This window comes from Sapajus apella, unplaced genomic scaffold (genome assembly GCF_009761245.1).
Source record: "Sapajus apella isolate SASKATOON/1434 unplaced genomic scaffold, GSC_monkey_1.0 scaffold92, whole genome shotgun sequence".
In the NCBI taxonomy this organism is placed as follows: Eukaryota; Metazoa; Chordata; class Mammalia; order Primates; family Cebidae; genus Sapajus; species Sapajus apella.
In genome coordinates, this window is record NW_022437032.1 from 6,545,857 (window position 1) to 6,566,248 (window position 20,392).

Sequence of the window (20,392 nt, forward strand, 5' to 3'; positions counted from 1 at the left end):
AGCAGGCAGATCACCTGAGGTCGGGAGTTCAAGACCAGCCTGACCAACATGGTGAAATCCCGTCTTAAAAAAAAAAATATATAGGAAGCTCCAACCATGCAGGTAGTAGCTGCCCCACTATGGGAAAATAATGGGAACAGAAGGGAACATGCAAAAGAGAGTGAGACAGGAGGATCGCTTGAGGCTAGGAGTTCAAGGTCAACCCCAGCAACATAGTGAGACACCCAAGCTCTACAAAAAACTTAAAAATTAGCTGAGTGTGGTGGCACACACCTGTAGTCCCAGCTACTCAGGAGGCTGAGGTGGGAGGATTGCTTGAGCCTGGGAGGTCGAGGCTGCAGTGAGCTGTGGTTGCACCACTATACTCCAGCCTGAGTCTCAAAAATCAATCAATCAATCAATAAAAATTGTCATACAACAAAACTATTTTTTATTTTGCTGTACAGTTCTTTGAATCTGTTTTTGTTTTCTTCTTTTTGAGGCGGCTCACTCTGTTGCCCAGCCTCCACCTCCCAGCTTTAAGCGACTCTCCTGCCTCAGCCTCCCAAGTAGCTGGGATTACAGGTGCTGGCCACCACATGCAGCTAACTTTTGTATTTTTAGTAGAGATGGGTTTCACCATGTTGGCCAGGCTGGTCTCAACCTCTGGTAATCCACCCACTTTGGCCTCCCAAAGTGCTGGGATTACAGGCTTGAGCCACTGTGCCTGACTCAGTACTATGAATCTTAACACATGTACACGTTCATGTTACCAATACTGCAATCATGATACATCAAACATTTCTCTGTGTGATCCTTCTACATCCACATCTGCCACCCATGCTAACTTCTGGCAACACCATCATCTGTTCCCCATCAACATAGCATTGTCTTTTCCAGAATGTCAAATAAATGGAATCACACAGCATGTAACCATTTGAGGCTGGCTTCTCTCACTTAGCATCGTGTCTCTGGGGTTTGTCCAAGTTGTTTCACAATCACTATTTCATTTCTTTTCACTCAGATGAAGATGGCTATTACTGATTGAGTACCTACCCTGTAGCCAAGCATTTAGAAGACACATTGTCTCACTGGATCCTCACAGCAACTCCAGAAGGAAAGACATGTTACGCCCGCTTTATAGATAGAAGATCTGCGGAAGTTACTGCTGTCTGCCAGAAGCTGGGACTAAGCCCAAGCTCCAAACCGTTTGTAAAACTGCTCTGTTCCCAGAAAATGAGTAGTGAGGTACAGGGGAGACGATATCACCACCTCTCAGCTAAAATTCTAGAAGACATTGTGAATCTCATTTGTTTCCCACAGCTTCCCAGAAATGCTTGTGCTTTTTTTTGGAAACAAAAGTCTCCCTGTGTTGCCAGGCTGGAGTGCAGTGGCGTGATCTCGGCTCACTGCAGCCTCTGCCTCCCAGATTCAATTCTTGATTCAGAATCACTGAATCAAGCGATTCTCCTGACTCAGCCTCCCGAGTAGCTGGGACTACAGGTGCGTGCCACCAAGCCCAGCTAATTTTTGTATTTTTAGTAGAGATGGGGTTTCACCATGGTGGCTGGGATGGTCTCAATCTCTTGACCTCGCGTTCTGCCCGCCTCGGACTCCCAAAGTACTGGGATTACAGGTGTGAGATGCAGTGCCCAGCCATGCTTGTGCTTTTACCCATGCAGTTGGTGAAGGTCTTAAGCAAAGGCCTTGCAAATCAGGGGCCTAAGATAGCACTGATTCAAATCCCAGCTTTCAAGTACCACCTTCAAGGTATATGAAGTCACTACACCTCCCTGAGCCTAGTTTTCCTATCTATAAAATAGGGTAGCCAGACATGGTGGCTCACACCTGTAACCCCAGCACTTTGGGAGGCCGAGGTGGGCGGACCACCTGAGGTCAGGAATTTGAGACCAGCCTGACCAACATGGAGAAACCCCATCTCTACTAAAAATACCAAACATTAGCCGGACACAGTGGCGCATGCCTGTAATCCCAGATACTCAGGAGGCTGAGGAGAAGAATCACTTAAACCAGGGAGGCGGAGGTTGCAGTGAGCTGAGGTCATGCCATTGCACTCCAGCCTGGGCAACAAGAGCAAAACCATCTCAAATTTAAAAAATAGGGTAATAACAGAGTTGGGGTAAAGATTAAATGAGATAATAGCACAATATCAGCACGTACCAAGCATCCAATAAACCCCATTTTACAGATGAGGAAACTGAAGCTTATAGAAGGAAAGAAACTTTTAGCCAAGACAAAGAGGTAAAATGACACTAAAGCATCAAATGTTTGGTGGGACTGGTGGGAGCTGAAGCTAGAGAGATGGGTTGCAAGTGGTTTGATCATTAGAGGCCTACAACTGCCTCTGGAGCTCAGAGAAACAACAGCAAAGCCAAGACTATGGGTGTGGCTGGGAGCTCTCCAGGGGGCTTCTCTGGCCCCTTGTTGGCAGGTATTTGGGCCATTTCTGACCTCAGTAGTATCTCAACTCTGAAGTCCAGCAAAAGCATTTGAGCTTTTAAGAGTCAGAAATTATCTCCTTCCTGTATCATTAGACTGCATTTAAGTAACATGCTGCAAGTAAGCCAAGAGTTACAAATACAAGTGCCAGGCCAGGCACAATGGGTCACACTTGTAACCCCAGCACTTTGGGAGGCTGAGGCAGGTGGCTGACTTGAGGTCAGGAGTTTGAGACCTGGCCAACATGGTGAAAGCCCACCTCTACTAAAAATACAAAAATTGAGCACTGCGGCAGACGCCTGTAATCCCAGTTACTTGGGAGGCTGAGGCAGGATAATCGCTTGAACCTGGGGGGCGAAGGTTGCAGTGAGCCCAGATCGCGCCACTGCACTCCAGCCTGGGCAACAGAGCAAGACTCAGTCTCAAAATTTAAAAAAAAAAAAAAAAAAATACAAGAGCCAGACTGACAAAATCAAATGCTGTCTCTACCACTTACCAGCTGAGACACACTATATATATATATATATATATATATATATATATATATATACACACACACACAATCATATGTGTATATACACATGCATGTATATAGTATATGCACAGGCAATACTTGTTAAGCAGTAAGTAATATGAAGAAAAACATGGCCAGCATGGTGGCTTACACCTGTAATCCCAGCACTTTGGGAGGGCAAGTAGGATCACTTGAGCACAGGAGTTTGAGACCGGCCTGAGCAACATAGTCTCTATTTTTAAAAAATAAATCAAAAACAAGGTAAAGGAATAGAAAGTGATAGGGAAGATGACTAGATAGGTCCCCAGAGGGGCAATTTAGGCAAATACCTGAATGACACAAGGGAGGGGGCCATGCAAAGCTCTGGGGGTCTAGGGCAGGTCATTCCAGGCAGAGGGAAAAACAAGTGATAAGATACTGAGGTTGGAGTAATCCTAAAGGAATAGAGAAGTCAGGAGGCCCACGTGGCTGACTCAGATTGAAAGGGAAGAGGAATATCACACCGGACCTGATGCTTTGGCTTTTCCTGTGAGGTGGGGAGACACTGGAGGCTACTGAGCAGAGAACTCCATACCTAATTCAGGTTTTGATCGCTCTGGTTGCCTCTGAATTCATTACAGGAGCAAAGGCTGAAGTAGTGACCAGTATTCCAAGCCTATTTGATGACGGTTTGGACCAAGATGGTAGCAATGAAGACACTAAGAGGGGGTGGGCTTCAGATGTATTCTGAAGATAGAAGCAATAGGATTAGCCAAGGGTTTCACATGGTACATGAGGTTGATTGCACAGCTCCTGACCAACTGGACTGCTGGTGTTGCCAATACCTGGGAAGGGAAGATTGTAGGAAGCAGATTTGCAGGGATTGGGGTTAAGGAGTAAAGCATCAGGCATTCAGCTTTGGACATGTTAAGTCAAATGCACAAGTCTGAAAATGCAGGTTGTTGGCCAGCCAACAGCTTTGAATGCTGTGCCAAGAAACTGAAGTGGCGTCAGCTGACTTACTTAGGTTAACAGAGGTGCTCTCAAGTCAAGACTTTTAGACTGGGGATTTCATTATGGAATTTAGAATTTACTGCTTTGTAGGAAGTTACCTCAAAACCTAATGGCTTGAAATACATTTCCCATAGGTCAGGAATCCAAGCAGAGTCTGGGTGGGTCCTGCTGTTTCTCACAGGTATCTGCAAGTGGTTTTCTGGGGTGGTTGTCATCACGCCTCTGCTTTGGAAAAACATGTTTACAAACTCACATGGTTGCTCACTCCTCCCACACTAATGGCTCGCCCTCAGTTGCTTGCTACATTGGCCTCTCCTAACATGGCCGCTTAATTAAAAGGGAGCAAGCCAAGGAGAATGAGAAAATGGGGTAGCAAGTCTGAGAAGTTGCACTAGGTCCAGACTAATTAAGGGGAAGGGATTCTAAGCCAATACCAGGAGCCATTTTAGAAATTGAGAGTCCCATCTTTGAGGTGGTATTTCAAGGTATTTAAAAAACTATTCAGTGTATTAAATAAAACCAAAATATTCATCACATATTGATAAATGATGCAGTCTGTTTTTGCAATTTCTTATGAAGTTTATAAACACAAATAGCATACCCCAAACCACCCTTATTCACCTCATGCAACCACTGGTCTAATACCCATAACAACACATACAACCTTGAGCAGGTGTAAGCATACCCTCTGCTTCTCTGCACCTGGATTTGAACTTCTGCCCAAGTGTGCTTGCTTATTCTTAGGTTTCCAACGCAGAAGCCAATCACGAGGCACTTAACGCCTGTGGAATGCCATGCTTTGCCTGCAGAAACCAACTGCCCACTACAGTGATCCTCCCCTCAAAAACCTAAAACCAAATGAAACTGCAAATACCTAACTGCTACTTGTTATCCATATTCAATGGTTATCTCCAATGAACAAACACAATAGCATTTTGATTTGAAAGATTTTATTTTCTTTGGCCGGGCAAGAAATTTCCCCAAGATCTAACAATGACTGATTCTTCCAAGTGGGCACAGCTATGTCCACAACAACCTTGTCGAACTGGTTCAGCCAGATCTTCACTTTCATGGAAGCACAGGTCTGTCCTTTTCTTTCCAGAGGCCTCCTCTCATATTCCACCACCAGTTTCTAAAAAAGAAGGTGGATCGCCATCAGTGCTCCATTCCAGATTATGGTGCTTCTTGTTTACGGCATGAAAACATGCATGTGCCTAAGACCTGGTCACTCCAAGTCCATCCACTTTGGTATACAACAAAATATTGATCAAAGGAACTGGGAAACTTCCAATGTTAAGACAACTTTAAGTCTGTACTTTACTGAAGCCCATGTTGTGCTGTCAAAATGTTTTAACCTTTATCTCAAAATGACTTCATAAGAATCATTGTTATATGCAAGAAGTCATGAATGTTGGACTTTAGGAAACTATGCACATTCACACATCCATAAACTACTTCTGAGGGGAGGGCAGAAGAAAAAATTATAAAAGAAAAAAAAATTCTAAGATGAGTCATCACTGACCAACATGAACTACAATTTCTGTGGGTTTTGAGGTTTTAGTTTTATATAAAAGTTGAATTATCAGGAGCCACACCTATTAATCTGCTTATTCCCCTTCCTAGGACACTAGGCAAATTGGAGGATGATGCAACACAGGGATTTGGTAAAATAGCTTTTTTATTAGCACAGCTTATTGTAAAGGTCAGCAGAAATAACATACAATTATGGTGACTCAGACCACAGTATGCTTATCTGCTGTAAATTCCAGCCATGTGACCAGACATAGAGGTAAGTGTCCCCAAGAGACACAGAAAAGGAGTGGTGCTACTTTCTCTTAAAGGACTTAAAGGTGTAGACTTCCAACACCTGTCAGCTGTGTCTGTCTCTCCTGTAACCAGGAGGTGAGGGTGGCTCATGGTAGTAGTTATGACGAATCTTATACAAGTACGATCAGTTGAATCCCAACTTAAACTTAAGTGCATTTGCCAAGGAAAATTAGCTCCATCCAATGTTCAGTCACTTTGTCGTCTTTTACAAGACTGTTAGATAATGGGTTTCTCTTCCAATTTTAACTTCCTTATTCTTTGTTCTCAAGGTTAACCCTCATACCTTCCTGCTCCTAGTTACCCATTCTGTAAACAACCTCTCCTGCCAATCCTAACCTGTAAACCACATCTGTTCCTTATCCAATCAGGACTACTTAGACTGTGTGCTCCAGCCAATGGGGATAGGACACAGAAGCAGGGACTAGCTGCATTAGGGATAAAAACCCCTTCTCTCCTTTGTTCAGTGTGAGCAGCAACCTTTGGCAGAAGTAAATTTGCCTCATTTTCTTTCCAACTCCGAGCTCTTATTTCCAACAAATTGGGGGCCCATCCAGGATTCCCATTCTCCGTCAGGAGGGGCCAGTGACCACCTCTCGAGAGGCATCCCACCACCTTGTTGTGGTGGCCTCACAAACAGACTGGGTCCCACCCTCAACAACACAGGCAGAAACGATCCTCACATAGCACAGGGACCAGGTAACTCTCCACAGACTAAGGTAAGAAGTCATGGGGGCAACAAAGTATTTTCTTGGAGGTCGGTACATTCTGGAGGTTGAAAGTGTGTGAATGAGATGCACAATTGAGTTCAAAGCGTGTGTTGGGTCTGGATCTGCAGTTCGGTGGTCACCTCATACAGCTTATGGTGGATTCCTGTCTTGGGGCTTATACCAACACACCAACGCTAAGAGGGACCTGAAATATTCCCTCCAGGGAAGCAGTCAGAAGGATAAAGCAAAAGAAGAGTGCAAGAAACCTCCAGTGGTGGTGGGGGGGTGTAGTTTGAGCATGTAGAGATAGGAAAAGGAAAGAAATCTCCAGAAGCCAACTCCGCTGAAAGGAGTAAGGTCTCTACCCCCAAACAGCCTGCTAACATGGGGCCCAGTAGATCACCTGGCTCCATCAAATCCCCTGCCTCAAGCAGGCATACAGGACGCCCCTACTCAGTCCCTACACCATCTAATCCCGAATCAATGCCCCACATTCCCTTAGCCACATATTCAAGCATGTGCCTCCCTCGGAAACTTGAGCATGAAATACAAAGGAACAATGTAAGAAGGATATTCTGAACTTCCCTTTCCCCTCCACCTCCAAGGAATCAGCCCCAATTCTCTTCCCCTCAAGGGAAGTACCACTTGGGGAAGGAGGCACTGGCTTCAGGGAAGAGGCATCAGCTTCGTAAATGTCCCCTTAACCAAGTCCAAAATCTAAAAAAAGAACTCAAGCCCTTATGAGATGACCCTTATAGGGCAGCAGATCAAACTGATCAATTTTTAGGATCCAGTTGTATACTTGGGCCAAGCTTATGTCCATTTTAGGCATTGTCTTCTTGGGAGAACCACCATGTTCCATAGGGCTGCTATGGTAGTCTGGGAATAGCCTCCCAGTCAAAATGCTCCTGCTGCAGAACAAAAATTCCTGGCCAAAGATCTCCAACGAGACAGTAACAACGCAGCTCACTGAGAAAATGTAAGACCTAAGGGATATGATAGGGGAATTCGGGAGTCGGTACCCAGAATATTTCCCAAGCATTCAACAACTATAAGGAAGGAAGAAGGACCCATGGAATTCCTAAATAAGCTTAAAGAACATATGAGAAAATAAGCATGTTTAGAGATGCACGACCCACTGGGGCAAGGGATGCTAAAGCTTCATTCTGTTCCTAATAGTTGGCCAGACATCTCTAAAAAAACTACCTAAGATAGAAAATTGGAAAGACGGTCCCATAGACAAACTTAGACATTCATAAAGCATAAGAAGGGACAAAGAGAAGCAGAAACAAAGGGCAAAAATTATGCTGTCCACCTTACAACAGGGAACTCTGCAATAGAGCACACAAGGAAATAAAACTTAAAAATCCTCTAGGCCACCAGCGACTAAACCATAAGAATAGGCAAATGAAACCTGGAGGTCACAGTGCAGGACAAAGAGGGGAAAACAAATGTTTCACATGCAGAAGAGTGGGTCACTTCAAAAGAGAATGCTCTGATTGGGAAAGAGAGAAGGCCACTCACTTATGGCCTTAGCAGAAGAATAGGGAGGTTAGCGGCTGTCTTACATGTTGGCCCAAAGGGATTCCTCACTTCATTAAATCTACTTAGCACTGCAGAAGAAAATTCATTCCAATGTATGGGTAGGAAAAAAAGAAATTGAGGAAGACTTCAAGTCACTCCAATCCATACAGTTAAGGAACCCAGGGGAAATGGTAAGAAAAAACCAATATCCCATTCCCTAGAGGGCAGAATAGGCTTAAAGCCTGTAGTTGAAGGTCTCATTCAGGATAGACTCCCTGAATGCTCTATGTCCTCCTGTAACACCCCGATATTACCTGTAAAGAGATAAGATGGGGCCAGGCACAGTGGCTCATGCTTGTAGTCCTAGCACTTTGGAAGGCTGAGGTGGATGGATCACCTGAGGTCAGATCAAGACCATCCTGGCAAAAACGGTGAAACTTCTCCCACCAATCCCAACCTACAACCTGCATCTGTTCCTTATTTGGAAAAGTCCCCATCACTCCTAGCAACCCTCTCTGTAAACACTTGCGACTTTCCTGCAGAAACTGCCCTTTCTGCTGCTGTAGCCTACACCTCTGCTGTTTAAAACCCCTTCCCTCCTTTGTTCGGCATGCTCTTGTGGCCAGGAGTGTGAGCAGCACCCTCTGGCAGAAACAAATTGCCTTGCTGAGAAATCTTTTGTTGGAGTGCTGTTCTTTGCTACTCCGAGCTCTTATTTCCAACAAAGAACTGTTGGTACCAACAGGCCAATGACTTGTTCTCCCAGCTTATCCAACATGGAAACGGGTCCTGAAGTTAGGCCCAACTGGACAAATTTGGCTGGGGTTGACAGCTAGAAAACAGAAACCTTACCTGTTACAAGGTAGAACGAATCAAGCAAAGATCAAGCTGACAACACACTGGCACACGTGGCTCAACCTATAGGAACATAACAGGTCAAAATAAGCTACCTGAATGGTAGAAAAAAAGAGTAAGCCCAATTCTAATGAATAAGAAGCAATAGTCTCTGATAAAGATAAGCAGAAAATAAAGATAGGAGTTATTACTGGGGCCAATGCATCAGACAAAACTGGCCAATAGTGTAGAGATCAACAGGGTCGATCTGACGGGGAAAAAAGCTGTGTCATCAGCTGCAAAGGCCACATTTGAGTCATACAAGTAGGGTGACAAACCCACACTGAAAACCCCCCTCCACAGAGCCTATGCCTAGTCAGCCAAGCAAGATATGTTGGCACCACTTACCAGTTACATATATACTCTATTTCCCACAACCAGATTCATCCTGGTCCAATCAAAGCCTGGTTTTGGCCAACAGCAAACCTGAGATGAAAAAAAACAGAAAAATGAGCTCCCGTCAGCTAGATGCCCAGGGAAGCTGGGACAGAAGAGCTGCTCAAGCTGGCATATCAGACAGAAACTGGCTTAGAAAAGTTAGATCAACATGGTCGATCTGTCGGGGAAAAAAGTTCAGTCATCATATATGCCGGCAGGAAGCTCTTAAGTAGTAAGACTTGAAAGCCCTGAATGAGTCAAGATTTGGTTGGTATGCTTCATATCTGCGAATTTGCATTCAGTGTTTGGGCACTTCTGTGTTCTGTCCTATAGCTGGCAGTAATTTAGTGGCCAAAACGCCCCTGTCTTTGCTGCCTACATTCTATTTGAGTATAGGCCCATGATAGAAGCCAGTGTGGCTGATAAAGCTGAGGAAGTAGTTGGGATTTACTGAGTTGCTAAGTGAGCAAGTGCCAAGAGGTTGCATTTTAACACAAGTTGCCACAAACACCTGACAAAAGAACAATCTGGAACAGTAAGCTTCAAATGTGTTCCCATGTGGTCCAGATGTTAAATGCCTCACTCCTGGACTCCAGCAGAGTTATGCAGTAGGACATTGGATAGTTCAACAGAAAAACACATTTGGCTTTCTAAAATACGTCAATATATCATCCACTTGGAAACGTAAGTGCCCAAGCACACAGGTATAATGGAATCCAAAAATATGCTTAAGTGGCATTAATATGTTAAGATACCTTTTCACTAACAAGGTTCTTCCACTTCAGGCATTCCTCTTAAACCTATTTCTCCACCAGAAACCTAGGTCCAATAGGTAAATTGCGAGAATAAAACATTCAGAACAGTTTTTAAAATACCGAACAGGTGGCTCAATAGAAAATGTTTTGTTAAATCCCACGTTTTATCTAGGAAACTAAAGGTTCTCAAAGCACGTGTTTTCTACAATAGGCCCATAGGAGACTAAGGCTTACTCAGGAGATTGAAGATTGTAGATATCTGCACGTAGTTTCCTTGGAGGCCCAGTGGTGACTCCCTCCTCCAAAATCCATTGTCCCCTCTGGCTGCTCTAACCTGTGAACAAACAAATAAAATAAAGGGAGTCAACCGCCATCTTCCCAAGATCGGAAACGAACAAGGCCGGGCCTTTTGAGGCCGGTGTGTCAGAAATAACTGGCCAAATGTTTTAAAACGTCAGCATTGTCGATCTGATGGGGAAAAAAAGTGGAAAGTCATCATTTACACCAGCCAAGGGCTTCTCAAGCTTGTGCAGAAAGCATTGGCTTTTCCAGCTCTAACTCATTTCTCTCACATCCTTTTTTTTTTTAAAAAATATATAAAGAAGGGGTTTCACCATGTTGGTCAGGCTGGTCTTTAACTCCCGACCTCAGGTGATCCGCCCGCCTTGGCCTCCAAAGTGCTTGGATTACAGGCGTGAGCCACCACGCCGGGCCCTTTTTTTTTTTTTTTTTTTTTAAGAGTCTCGCTCTGTCGCCCAGGCTGGAGTGTAATGGCAGTCTCGGCTCACTGCAACCACCGCCTCCCGGGTTCAAGCGAGTCTCCTGCTTTATCTTCCCGAGTAGCTGGGATTAGAGGTGCCTGCCACCAATTTTTTTTTTCTATTTTTAGTAGAAACTAGGTTTAACCATGTTTCCCAGGTTGGTCTCGAACTCCTGACCCCTGATCCGCCCGCCTCGGCCTCCCAAAGTGTTGGGATTACAAGCGTGAGCCACCGTGCCCGGCCTCTCCCACACCCTTAAGGCCTATTTGGGGTCAGAGCCGGAGGAGCCACGAGGGAGACCAGGGTCGGCTGCAGAAGCGACAGCACAAAGAATGAAAAGAAGGACCAGAAGTTTCGGACTAAGAACATGGAATTCCCACTCACCACACACAAAACGGGAACCCACGAGCAAGACGATGGTGTATGAAGCGTGGCTGCAACCCACAGAACCACCGCTCTGCTAGCACCGCAGACGCAAAAGAACGAGGGGCGCCTGAACCTCCTTTATATAGCCAGATACGGCTCCTGCACCTGCGCACTGGACCGGAGGCGCTCTCTTTCCGGCCCGCTCTGCGCCGGGACCCCTGGGAAATGTAGTCTCGAGCCGCACAGCCCGAGGCGTTCTAGTAGTTATCAAGGCCGCGACTAGCCCCGCCCTCTTCCCTGTAAACGCTGGGGCGCCTGGGTTCTTGTGCTTCGCCGCCATGTCGCGCGTAACACTCATTAAACCCCTCGCCCGGTCTCCCTTCCTCCGGGGCCCGCCGAGGCCTGCAAAGACCTTGGGCGCAGTCAACCCGCCTCCCATGGTCCGCTCACCTCAGCCGCGCCCGCCTGAGCCCTCCTGCCCCGCCTTCGGGGGTAGCTGAGGTGACGCCCGCCTCGAGGGCGGGGGCGCCGGCCATGTCTGGGCCAGGCCCTCGCGCTCGCTACCCTGGGCTCCCGCCTCCTCCTTCCCCTCTGGGCTGCCCGCCCGGCTCCGCCCAGGGTCTGCGGGGAACGGAAACCGAAAGTGCGCGGCGCCGGGCGGGGCCACCGACCTGCCTGGGCCGAAGCCCCAGCACTCGCCGGCAGCAGTGAGTGGACGCGCCGGAGCTGGGTGAGTGGCCCCGCAACTGTCCCTGCCCTGCCCCGCCGCGCCCCCTGCCACTGCCTCTGCCCAGAAGCCCCGTCACCCTCTCAAGCCCACAGCGCCCCCGTCACCCGCGCAGAGTGGCCCCTGGCCCCTCAGCATCCTGTCGCCCCCTCAACCTCCGACCCCCATCACTCAGAGCCTTGTCACCTCCTTAGCCCCCAGCGCCCCCATCACCCACTCAGAGCGCCACTCAGCGCCTTATCGCCCCCTCAGACCCCCAACCCCAGATTTCCATCACCCACTCAGTCTCTGGCCCTTCTCAGCTCCCTGTACTCTCTTTAGCGTCCCCATCCCCTAAGCTGGCCCGTCGCTCCCCCCAGCACCCCCCGAAGCCATCACCACCTCTGCCCTCACCACCTCTATCTCCTCTGCCCCCTCCCTTTCCTGTGACCTCCCTTTTGCCACTCGTACCCCCCCCATCCTTCTCGCCTCATCTCCTGTCACCTTATCCATCCCCCTCTTCTACAGAGCACCTTGGCACCCCACTCAGCACCGCCAGCTGCTCGCTGCCACCCTCTCTGGGAGGCCCCCATAACCCCACCACCTCACAGCCTTGGCGCTCCCTGACCCCGTCATATTTCCATCGGGGAAAGTGGGCCCCCTGGGTCAGAGACTCCTCCAGGACCCTGGAGACTTCCCCCAAACCCAGCCCTGCCTCCGGCCTCAGCCTCCTGCGTCCCACCCTGGTGATGACCAGCCCCTCTCATTCTGACCCCGGGCCATCTTAACCATCACCGATTTTTTTCTTGTCCTTTAGGCCTTGATTACCCCCAAAAAAACATTTCAGTCTGTTTTTGATCCCAGCATTTCCTGTTCCTGTCCGCTCCTCCCTTCCTTTCCTTGCCTTTTCTTTTCTAACATTTCTTTTTCTCCTTTCTTTTCTTTTAAATTTTCTGGGGTTTCTATGTTAATATTTTTCAACAAGACGAAGAAGGAATTTTCCCCTCAGAGAATTAAAAATAAACAAACAAATTCTAAACATTGAGCTTGCGCCAGGAGGGCTGGGTTTGATAAAATGAGGGAAGGGACTCGTGAGAAATATTCCCAGGAGGAAGAAAAGGGACTCCTTTTTCTGATGAGAATAAAAGCTGCCCGTCATATAATGCTAAATGTAGTCACAGTTTCCAAGTATGAATATTTTAAAACTCAGTAAGGACAGTCTCAAAAATCCCTTTCCTGAGGACTCTGAGTCACCCACTGTTTCCTGAGCCCCAGCCCACACAATGTGTATGAGTTGGGTTGAGAAGTTCCCTTAAAGGGGCTTCCTCTTCCTCTTGTAGGACCAGTGTCAAAAATCATCAAGGTAGAAGAATGAAGAGGAAGAAAGAATTGCAAATTTCTAGCTAGTCCTGAGGAAATAGCACCTCATAGTTGCCAAGCCTCCTGATTATTGAAACATGTAATTTCTTTCTCTTGATTCAGTAGAGCAGAGCGGGGAGCTTAATCATTTGGCTCCATTCCAAAAAGTAGGATAAGGGGATAACTGCTCACTAATTATTTATAAACTATAGGATACTGCAACCTATTGTGTACTATATACGTGGCAGATATAGTATATAAATGCCAGATAGGGTGGTGAGTACATGGTTTTGGATTAACAAAACCTTGGCAAAACCTTTTTCCCTGGCAACAATATTTGTCTTCCTCTTAGGAGAGGAAAATGAAACCTAGCAACTGATTAAGTAACTTGGCTAAAGGCGTAAACCAAACAGCAGTTTTGAATGGGAACTGATGACATTTCCTCTACCCCAAGAAAGTGCAAGGGTAAAAGAAAGGGGAATTCGATCTCTTGAAATCAGGTAAATTGTGAATTTACTATTTTACATCATAATTGATCATTCACAGAGTTGAGCACTTGTGCTCCAGATTAAAATCTGCATTTAACCCATAGTTAACAAAATATGTCAACAAAGGCAGAAGGACTGGCTTGATGGAGTTTGGGTTTTTCCTGCTAGATGCTGTGCTTCAAGGACACTGATAATTCAACCTGTGTAGTTTTCCAGATAACAGAAAGTAACTTGGAAGAATTTGGGTGACTCAGACATGGAGCAGAGAAGACTTCATGTGGATGCCAGGCCCAGGAATCCCCATACCAACCACAGAGGTAAGCAAGGTTTCCTACCTAATGAGAAGGAAATTCTAGTAATAAGAGAAGGAAATCAGCCTCCCTATGAATGAGCAGGCCCTACCTAAGATGATCTGCATCTCTCAAGTAAAGAATGACTATGGCTGGATGCAGTGGCTCAGGCCTGTAATCCTGGCACTTTCGGAGCCCGAGGCATGAGGATCACTTGAGCCCAGGAGACTGAGACCAGCCTGGGCAACATGGCGATAGCCTGTCTCTACAAAAAATACAAAAATTAGCCTGGTGTGGTGCTCTGTGCTGATAGTCCCAGCTACTTAGGCTACTTGGGAGGTGGAAGGGGGAGGATCCCCTGAACCCCAGGAAGGTGGAGTACGGAGAGCAGAGGTTGCCCTGGACTGTGATCTGCCCTCTAGCCTGGGTGACAGAAAGAGACCTTGTCTCAAAAAGAAAGAATGACCTCTTAATTACAGCATGAATTACTCTGAAAAACAGCCAACCCTCCACTTTTCCTGAGAGAGTTGATGAATGGGTGCAGTTCACTTTAACAAAAACAGTGATAGAGTTTCAGAAAGGGGAATAACACTTGGTGTAGAGCATCATCTAACAGAAACAGTGTAAGCCAAGAGCATAATTTTTTATTGTCTAGAAATATCATTTTAAAACGTAAGAAGAAACAGATGAAATTTATTTTATTTATTCATTTATTTTGAGATGGAGCCTCACTGTGTTGCCCAGGCTGAGGTGCATTGGCACCATCTCAGCTCACTGCAGCCTCTGTCTCCCAGTTTCAAGCAATTCTCCTGCCTCAGGCTTTCGAGTAGCTGGGATTACAGGTGCCTGCCACCATGCCCAGCTAATTTTTGTGTTTTTAAGTAGAGATGGGGTTTCATTATGTTGGATCAGGCTAGTCTCGAACTCCTGACCTCAGGTGATCCACCTGCCTCAGCCTCCCAATGTGCTAGGATTACAGACGTGCCCCTGCTGCTGGCCTTGAAATTTATTTTTTAAATTTAATGACAATTTAATAAAATTGAGTAATTTAATGTTTTATTTAACCCAGTATAACCAAAATATTACTTGATTATAATAATTGAATATAGCTTATAATACTTTAATAATTTACATAATACTTTTGTTTCCCTCAAATACTCATTTTAAGATATTATCAACATAAAAATTTTTAATGTAATACTTACCAATCTTTGGTACTAGCCTTCAAAATCTCATGTGTGTTTTACATGTCTTAATTCAGAGTAGTTACATTTCACAAACATAACATCTACATGTGGCTGATGGCTTTGTATTGGATAGTGCAGGTCATGAGTCCTAGTCACCAAAGCTAACTTAGTTCCAAGAGCATCAATCTACTAAAGGAATTATTCTGCTTACTCAGAGCTTTCTAAAACTAAACAACCAAATGGATTCCTGTTTTTCTGTAAGTTTGCAATGTGTCTTTCAAAGAGTTTTAGTTGTGGGACAAATGAGGAAGAACTGTAGCGTCTTATGAGTTATGTAAATGGTTTTTGTTTTTGTTTTTTGGTTTTTTTTGTTTTGAGACAGGGTCTTGCTCTGTTGTCCATACTGGAGTGCAGTGGCACAATCTTGGCTCACTGCAACCTCGACCTCCTGGGCTCAAACAATCATCCCACCTCAGCCTCCCATGTAGCTAAGACCACAGGCAGGCACCATCCTGTCTGGTTCATTTTTGTATTTTCTGTAGAGATGGGGTTTTGCCATGTTGCCCAGACTGGTCTGAAACTCCTGAGCTCAAGCGATCTGCCTGCCTTGCCCTCCTAAAGTGCTGGGATTATAGGCGTGAGCCACCATGCCTGGGCATGAATGTTGAAAGAATAAGAAGTGTTACAATTTCCCATTCTTCCAAGACATAGAGTCTTCTAATCAGATAAAAATATTAAAAGTAGGCCAGGCACAGTGGCTCATGCCTGAATCCCAGCACTTTGGGAGGCCGAGGCAGGTGGATCACGAGGTCAGGAGATCAAGACCATTTTGGCCAACATAGTGAAACCCCATCTCTACTAAAAATGCAAAAATTACCTGGGCGTGGTGTCACATGCCTGTAGTCCCAGCTACTCGGAAGGTGGAGAGGTTGCAGTGAGCTGATATCGCGCCACTACATTCCAGCCTAGGGAGAAAGTGAGACTCTGTCTCAAAAAAAAAAAAAAATTGAAAGTAGCACTTTTTTCTGATTTGGGGGGTAGTTTGAAAGTAAATATGTAACTAACATTTATAAAAATTTAAAGTTCAGTTGTACATCATTTATAGTTTATCAGATATTCCTTTATGTGGTCATATTTAAATTTTCTCTACAAAGTGCAAAACAAGGAAAAGTGTGCATAAATGGATTTAGTATCTGATGTCAGGAAATTATATGATCATCTCAAATATAACATGCATTTAAAGCTTTTATAACTTTTTTATCAAATCATTGCATACAGTCATCATTTATTTGTTTTTAAAATCCACATCTTTCTGCTAAGTTGGGTCAGCTCCAGAATCAGTTTTAGCAGGAAGGAAAGTGAAAAAAACTGGACTTTGGGTATGTTGTGCAAGGTTATTTATGATATGTGGGGCAGATCAAGGAAGACAAGTTCGGCTTCATCCACAGAGTGATACTAACTGTCTTGTGTGTACTGGGTATGTCCTCACCACTCCTTTCTTCCCCTCCTGCTTCTTATAAGGGTTGGTAATTGGTAAGTACTTTAGGGATGAAGTCATGCTGCAGAAAGGAGGAAAACTTGGAGTTTCGTTTTTCAGTTTCTTTTACAGTCTGTTAGCTCAAAAACATCTTGGTAAAGGAAAGCCCACCTTTCTCTTTCCCATTCAAACTGCATTTGCTAATGCTGGACAGCATTCGGGTAATACTTCCTGTTATGATTTTATTTCACTTAATGTCTCTGTTGGCTGTGATAATTGTTTAGCGGTAGAACCAGTGGCTCCCTTAGAATCAAGAGTATATTCCCAATTACTGCTCCTAGTAACAACTAACATTTACTGAAAGTTTTTAACGTGTCCAGTGCTATACTAAGCACTTTATAAACATTTAATCTTTATAAAAACCCAGAAACTGAGACTTAGAGAAATTATACAACTTGGCCAAGATTATATAGTAAGGAAGTGGCCAGGCCAAGATTTGAACCAAGTCAGTTTGGCCCTTAAACTCACGTTCTGACTGTTACTTGGTACTGGCATGAGATTAGAAGCAGTGAGACATACTGCATGTATTTATTCTTTTAACACATATCAGGTACTCAACAAATGTTTATTCCTTTTCCCTTTTGCATCCTTTGTAAGAATAGTATTTTCCTAACTTCTATGACAATAATAATTATCTTTCATTTATTACATGACTTGGTAGAAACCTTTTTTCTCATCATATAAAACCTGAGCTTTTTAGTTATTCTGTTGAATTTCCAACAGAACTTGGTTCTTGTGCTTACTTAATATTTCATTGTGTTTAGGGCCTGTGGATGGAGAGTTACCACCAAGAGCTAGAAATCAGGCCAGTAACCCACCAACCAATGCTCTCCGAGGAGGAGCCGGCCATGCTGGAAGGCATCCTAGAGCCAACAACCATCCTGCTCCTTACGGGCAGAGGGAACAGAGATTTGGGGCCATAGGCAGGCCCATGCATCAAGGAAGGAGGAACCAGGAGGGGCATGCCAGTGACGAAGCTAGAGGCCAAAGACATGACCAGGAGAATGATACCAGGTGGAGAAATGGCAACCAGGAGTGTAGGAACCGCAGACCACTGTGGTCCAATGACAACTTCCAGCAGTGGCGGACGCCCCACCAGAAGCCTACTGAGCAGCCACAGCAGACAAAGAAACTGGGCTATAAGTTCTTAGAAAGTCTACTGCAGAAAGACCCTTCTGAGGTGGCCATCACACTTGCCACAAGTTTAGGGCTGAAGGAGCTCCTTTCTCATTCTTCCATGAAATCTAACTTCCTTGAGCTCATCTGCCAGGTTCTTCGGAAGGCTTGCAGCTCCAAAATGGATCGCCAGAGTATTCTCCATGTACTGGGCATATTGAAAAACTCCAAATTTCTCAAAGTCTGCCTGCCTGCTTATGTGGTAGGGATGATCACTGAACCCATCCCTGACATTCGAAACCAGTATCCAGAGCACATAAGCAACATCATCTCCCTCCTCCAGGACCTTGTAAGTGTATTCCCTGCCAGCTCTGTACAAGAAACTTCCATGCTGGTTTCTCTCTTGCCAACCTCTCTTAATGCTCTGAGAGCCTCCGGTGTTGACATAGAAGAGGAGACAGAAAAGAACCTGGAAAAAGTACAGACTATCATTGAACATCTGCAGGAAAAGAGGCGAGAGGGCACCTTGAGAGTGGACACCTACACTCTAGTGCAGCCTGAGGCGGAAGACCATGTTGAGAGCTACCGAACCGTGCCCATTTACCCTACCTACAATGAAGTGCACTTGGATGAGAGGCCCTTCCTTCGCCCCAACATCATTTCTGGAAAATATGACAGCACTGCTATCTATCTGGATACCCACTTCCGACTCCTGCGAGAAGATTTTGTCAGACCTCTACGGGAAGGCATTTTGGAACTTCTCCAAAGCTTTGAAGACCAGGGCTTGAGGAAAAGAAAGTTTGATGACATCCGAATCTACTTTGACACCAGGATTATCACCCCCATGTGTTCATCATCAGGCATAGTCTACAAGGTTCAGTTTGACACAAAACCACTGAAGTTTGTTCGCTGGCAGAATTCCAAACGATTGCTCTATGGGTCTTTGGTATGCATGTCCAAGGACAACTTTGAGACATTTCTTTTTGCCACCGTATCTAACCGGGAGCAGGAAGATCTCTGTCGAGGAATTGTCCAGCTCTGCTTCAACGAGCAAAGCCAACAGCTGCTAGCAGAGGTCCAGCCTTCTGACTCTTTTCTCATGGTGGAGACAACTGCATACTTTGAGGCCTACAGGCACGTCCTGGAAGGACTCCAGGAGGTCCAGGAAGAAGATGTCCCCTTCCAGAGGAATATTGTGGAGTGTGATTCTCATGTGAAGGAGCCAAGGTACTTGCTAATGGGGGGAAGATATGACTTTACCCCATTAATAGAGAACCCTTCAGCCACTAGGGAATTTCTAAGAAATTTCGAGGGCTTGAGACATCCCAGAATTAATGTCTTAGATCCTAGCCAGTGGCCCTCAAAAGAAGCCCTGAAGCTGGATGACTCCCAGATGGAAGCCTTGCAGTTTGCTCTCACAAGGGAACTGGCTATTATTCAAGGACCTCCTGGGACAGGTAAGACAAAATTTTTCAGAGTACATAAGATCTGCTTTGTAAGATAGGCAAGGGACAAAACCTTGGCCCTACATTTCTAGAATGTCTTATTGTTTATTTTCCAACTTTTATTTTAGGTTTGGGGATACATGTGCAGGTTTGTTACATGTGTATTGCATGTTGCAGAGGTTTGGTTTACAGATTATTTTGTCACACAGGTAATGAGCTAGTACCCGATAGGTAGGTTGGTGGTTTTGTTTGTTTGGAGGCGGAGTCTCACTCTGTCGCCAAGGCTGGAGTGCAGTGGCACGATTCCAGCTCACTGCAACCTCCGCCTCCTGGGTTCAAGTAATTTTCCTACCTCAGCCTCCTGAGTAGCTGGGATTAACAGACACGTGCCACCACGCCCAGCTAATTTCGTGGTTTTAGAAGAGATGGGGTTATACCATGTTAGCCAGGCTGATCTCGAACTCCCGACTTCAGGTGATCTGCCCGCCTCAGCCTCCCAAATTGCTGGGATTACAGGCTTGAGCCACCATGCCCAGCCCCAATAGGTAGTTTTTAGGTTCTCACCCTCGTCCCACTCTACCCTGAAATAGGCCCTGGTGTCTGTTCCCCTCTTTGTGTCCATGTGTACTCAATGTTTAGCTCCCACTTATAAGTGAGAACATGTAGTATTTAGTTTTCTGTTCCTGCATTAATTTGCTTAGGATAATAGTCTCTAACTCCATCCACTTTGCTGCAAAGGACATGATTTTGTTCTTTTTCATAGCTGCATAGTATTCCGTGGTATATATTTGCCACATTTTCTTTATTCACTCCACCATTGTTGGGCATCTAGGTTGAATCCATATCTTTGCTTTTGTGAATAGTGCTTTGATGAACATGCACATACATGTGTCTTTATGGGAAAATAATTTCTATTCCTTCCCACTATATACCCAGTAGTGGGACTGCTAGGTCAAATGGTATTTCTGTTTTAAGTTTAAGTTTGAGAAATCTCCAAACTGCTTTCCACAGTGGCTGAATTAATGTACATTCCCACCAGCAGTGTATAAACTTTCCCTTTTCTTTGCAACCTCACTAGCATCTGCTATTTTTTTTGACTCTTTAGT

The 20,392-nt window shown here is 45.4% G+C and overlaps 1 protein-coding gene, 1 long non-coding RNA gene, 3 other non-coding genes and 1 pseudogene across 7 annotated transcripts in view; 1 reads left to right on the forward strand and 5 right to left on the reverse strand.

Annotated features, from left to right (window-relative positions):
- Positions 1 to 3,662: 3,662 nt before the first annotated feature.
- LOC116535204 lies at positions 3,663 to 16,777 on the reverse strand. The gene is made up of 3 exons (XR_004262088.1): positions 16,767 to 16,777; positions 12,905 to 12,910; positions 3,663 to 4,903 (listed from the first exon to the last, which is right to left on the reverse strand). It is a non-coding gene; the product is annotated as an uncharacterized LOC116535204 (long non-coding RNA).
- LOC116535228 lies at positions 9,055 to 9,144 on the reverse strand. The gene has a single exon (XR_004262105.1). It is a non-coding gene; the product is annotated as a small nucleolar SNORD12/SNORD106 (small nucleolar RNA).
- On the reverse strand, positions 9,243 to 11,625 carry LOC116535203 (annotated as a pseudogene). The gene is made up of 2 exons (XR_004262087.1): positions 11,177 to 11,625; positions 9,243 to 9,324 (listed from the first exon to the last, which is right to left on the reverse strand). The product of XR_004262087.1 is annotated as an uncharacterized LOC116535203 (transcript).
- LOC116535229 lies at positions 9,402 to 9,492 on the reverse strand. Its single transcript, XR_004262106.1, has one exon. It is a non-coding gene; the product is annotated as a small nucleolar SNORD12/SNORD106 (small nucleolar RNA).
- LOC116535231 lies at positions 10,446 to 10,540 on the reverse strand. The gene has a single exon (XR_004262108.1). It is a non-coding gene; the product is annotated as a small nucleolar SNORD12/SNORD106 (small nucleolar RNA).
- The window catches only part of ZNFX1 (zinc finger NFX1-type containing 1), a 31,847-nt gene continuing 22,942 nt past the window's right edge, over positions 11,488 to 20,392 (forward strand). The window contains exons 1-3 of one of the 2 annotated variants that reach the window (XM_032256035.1): positions 11,488 to 11,888; positions 13,920 to 14,028; positions 17,490 to 19,298. In XM_032256035.1, the coding sequence (XP_032111926.1) occupies positions 13,968 to 14,028; positions 17,490 to 19,298 (1,870 nt within the window). In that variant the 5' untranslated portion in view covers positions 11,488 to 11,888; positions 13,920 to 13,967. Of the gene's footprint in view, positions 11,889 to 13,879; positions 14,029 to 17,489; positions 19,299 to 20,392 lie in introns of both variants that reach the window. The other variant, XM_032256033.1, reaches the window with a different exon arrangement.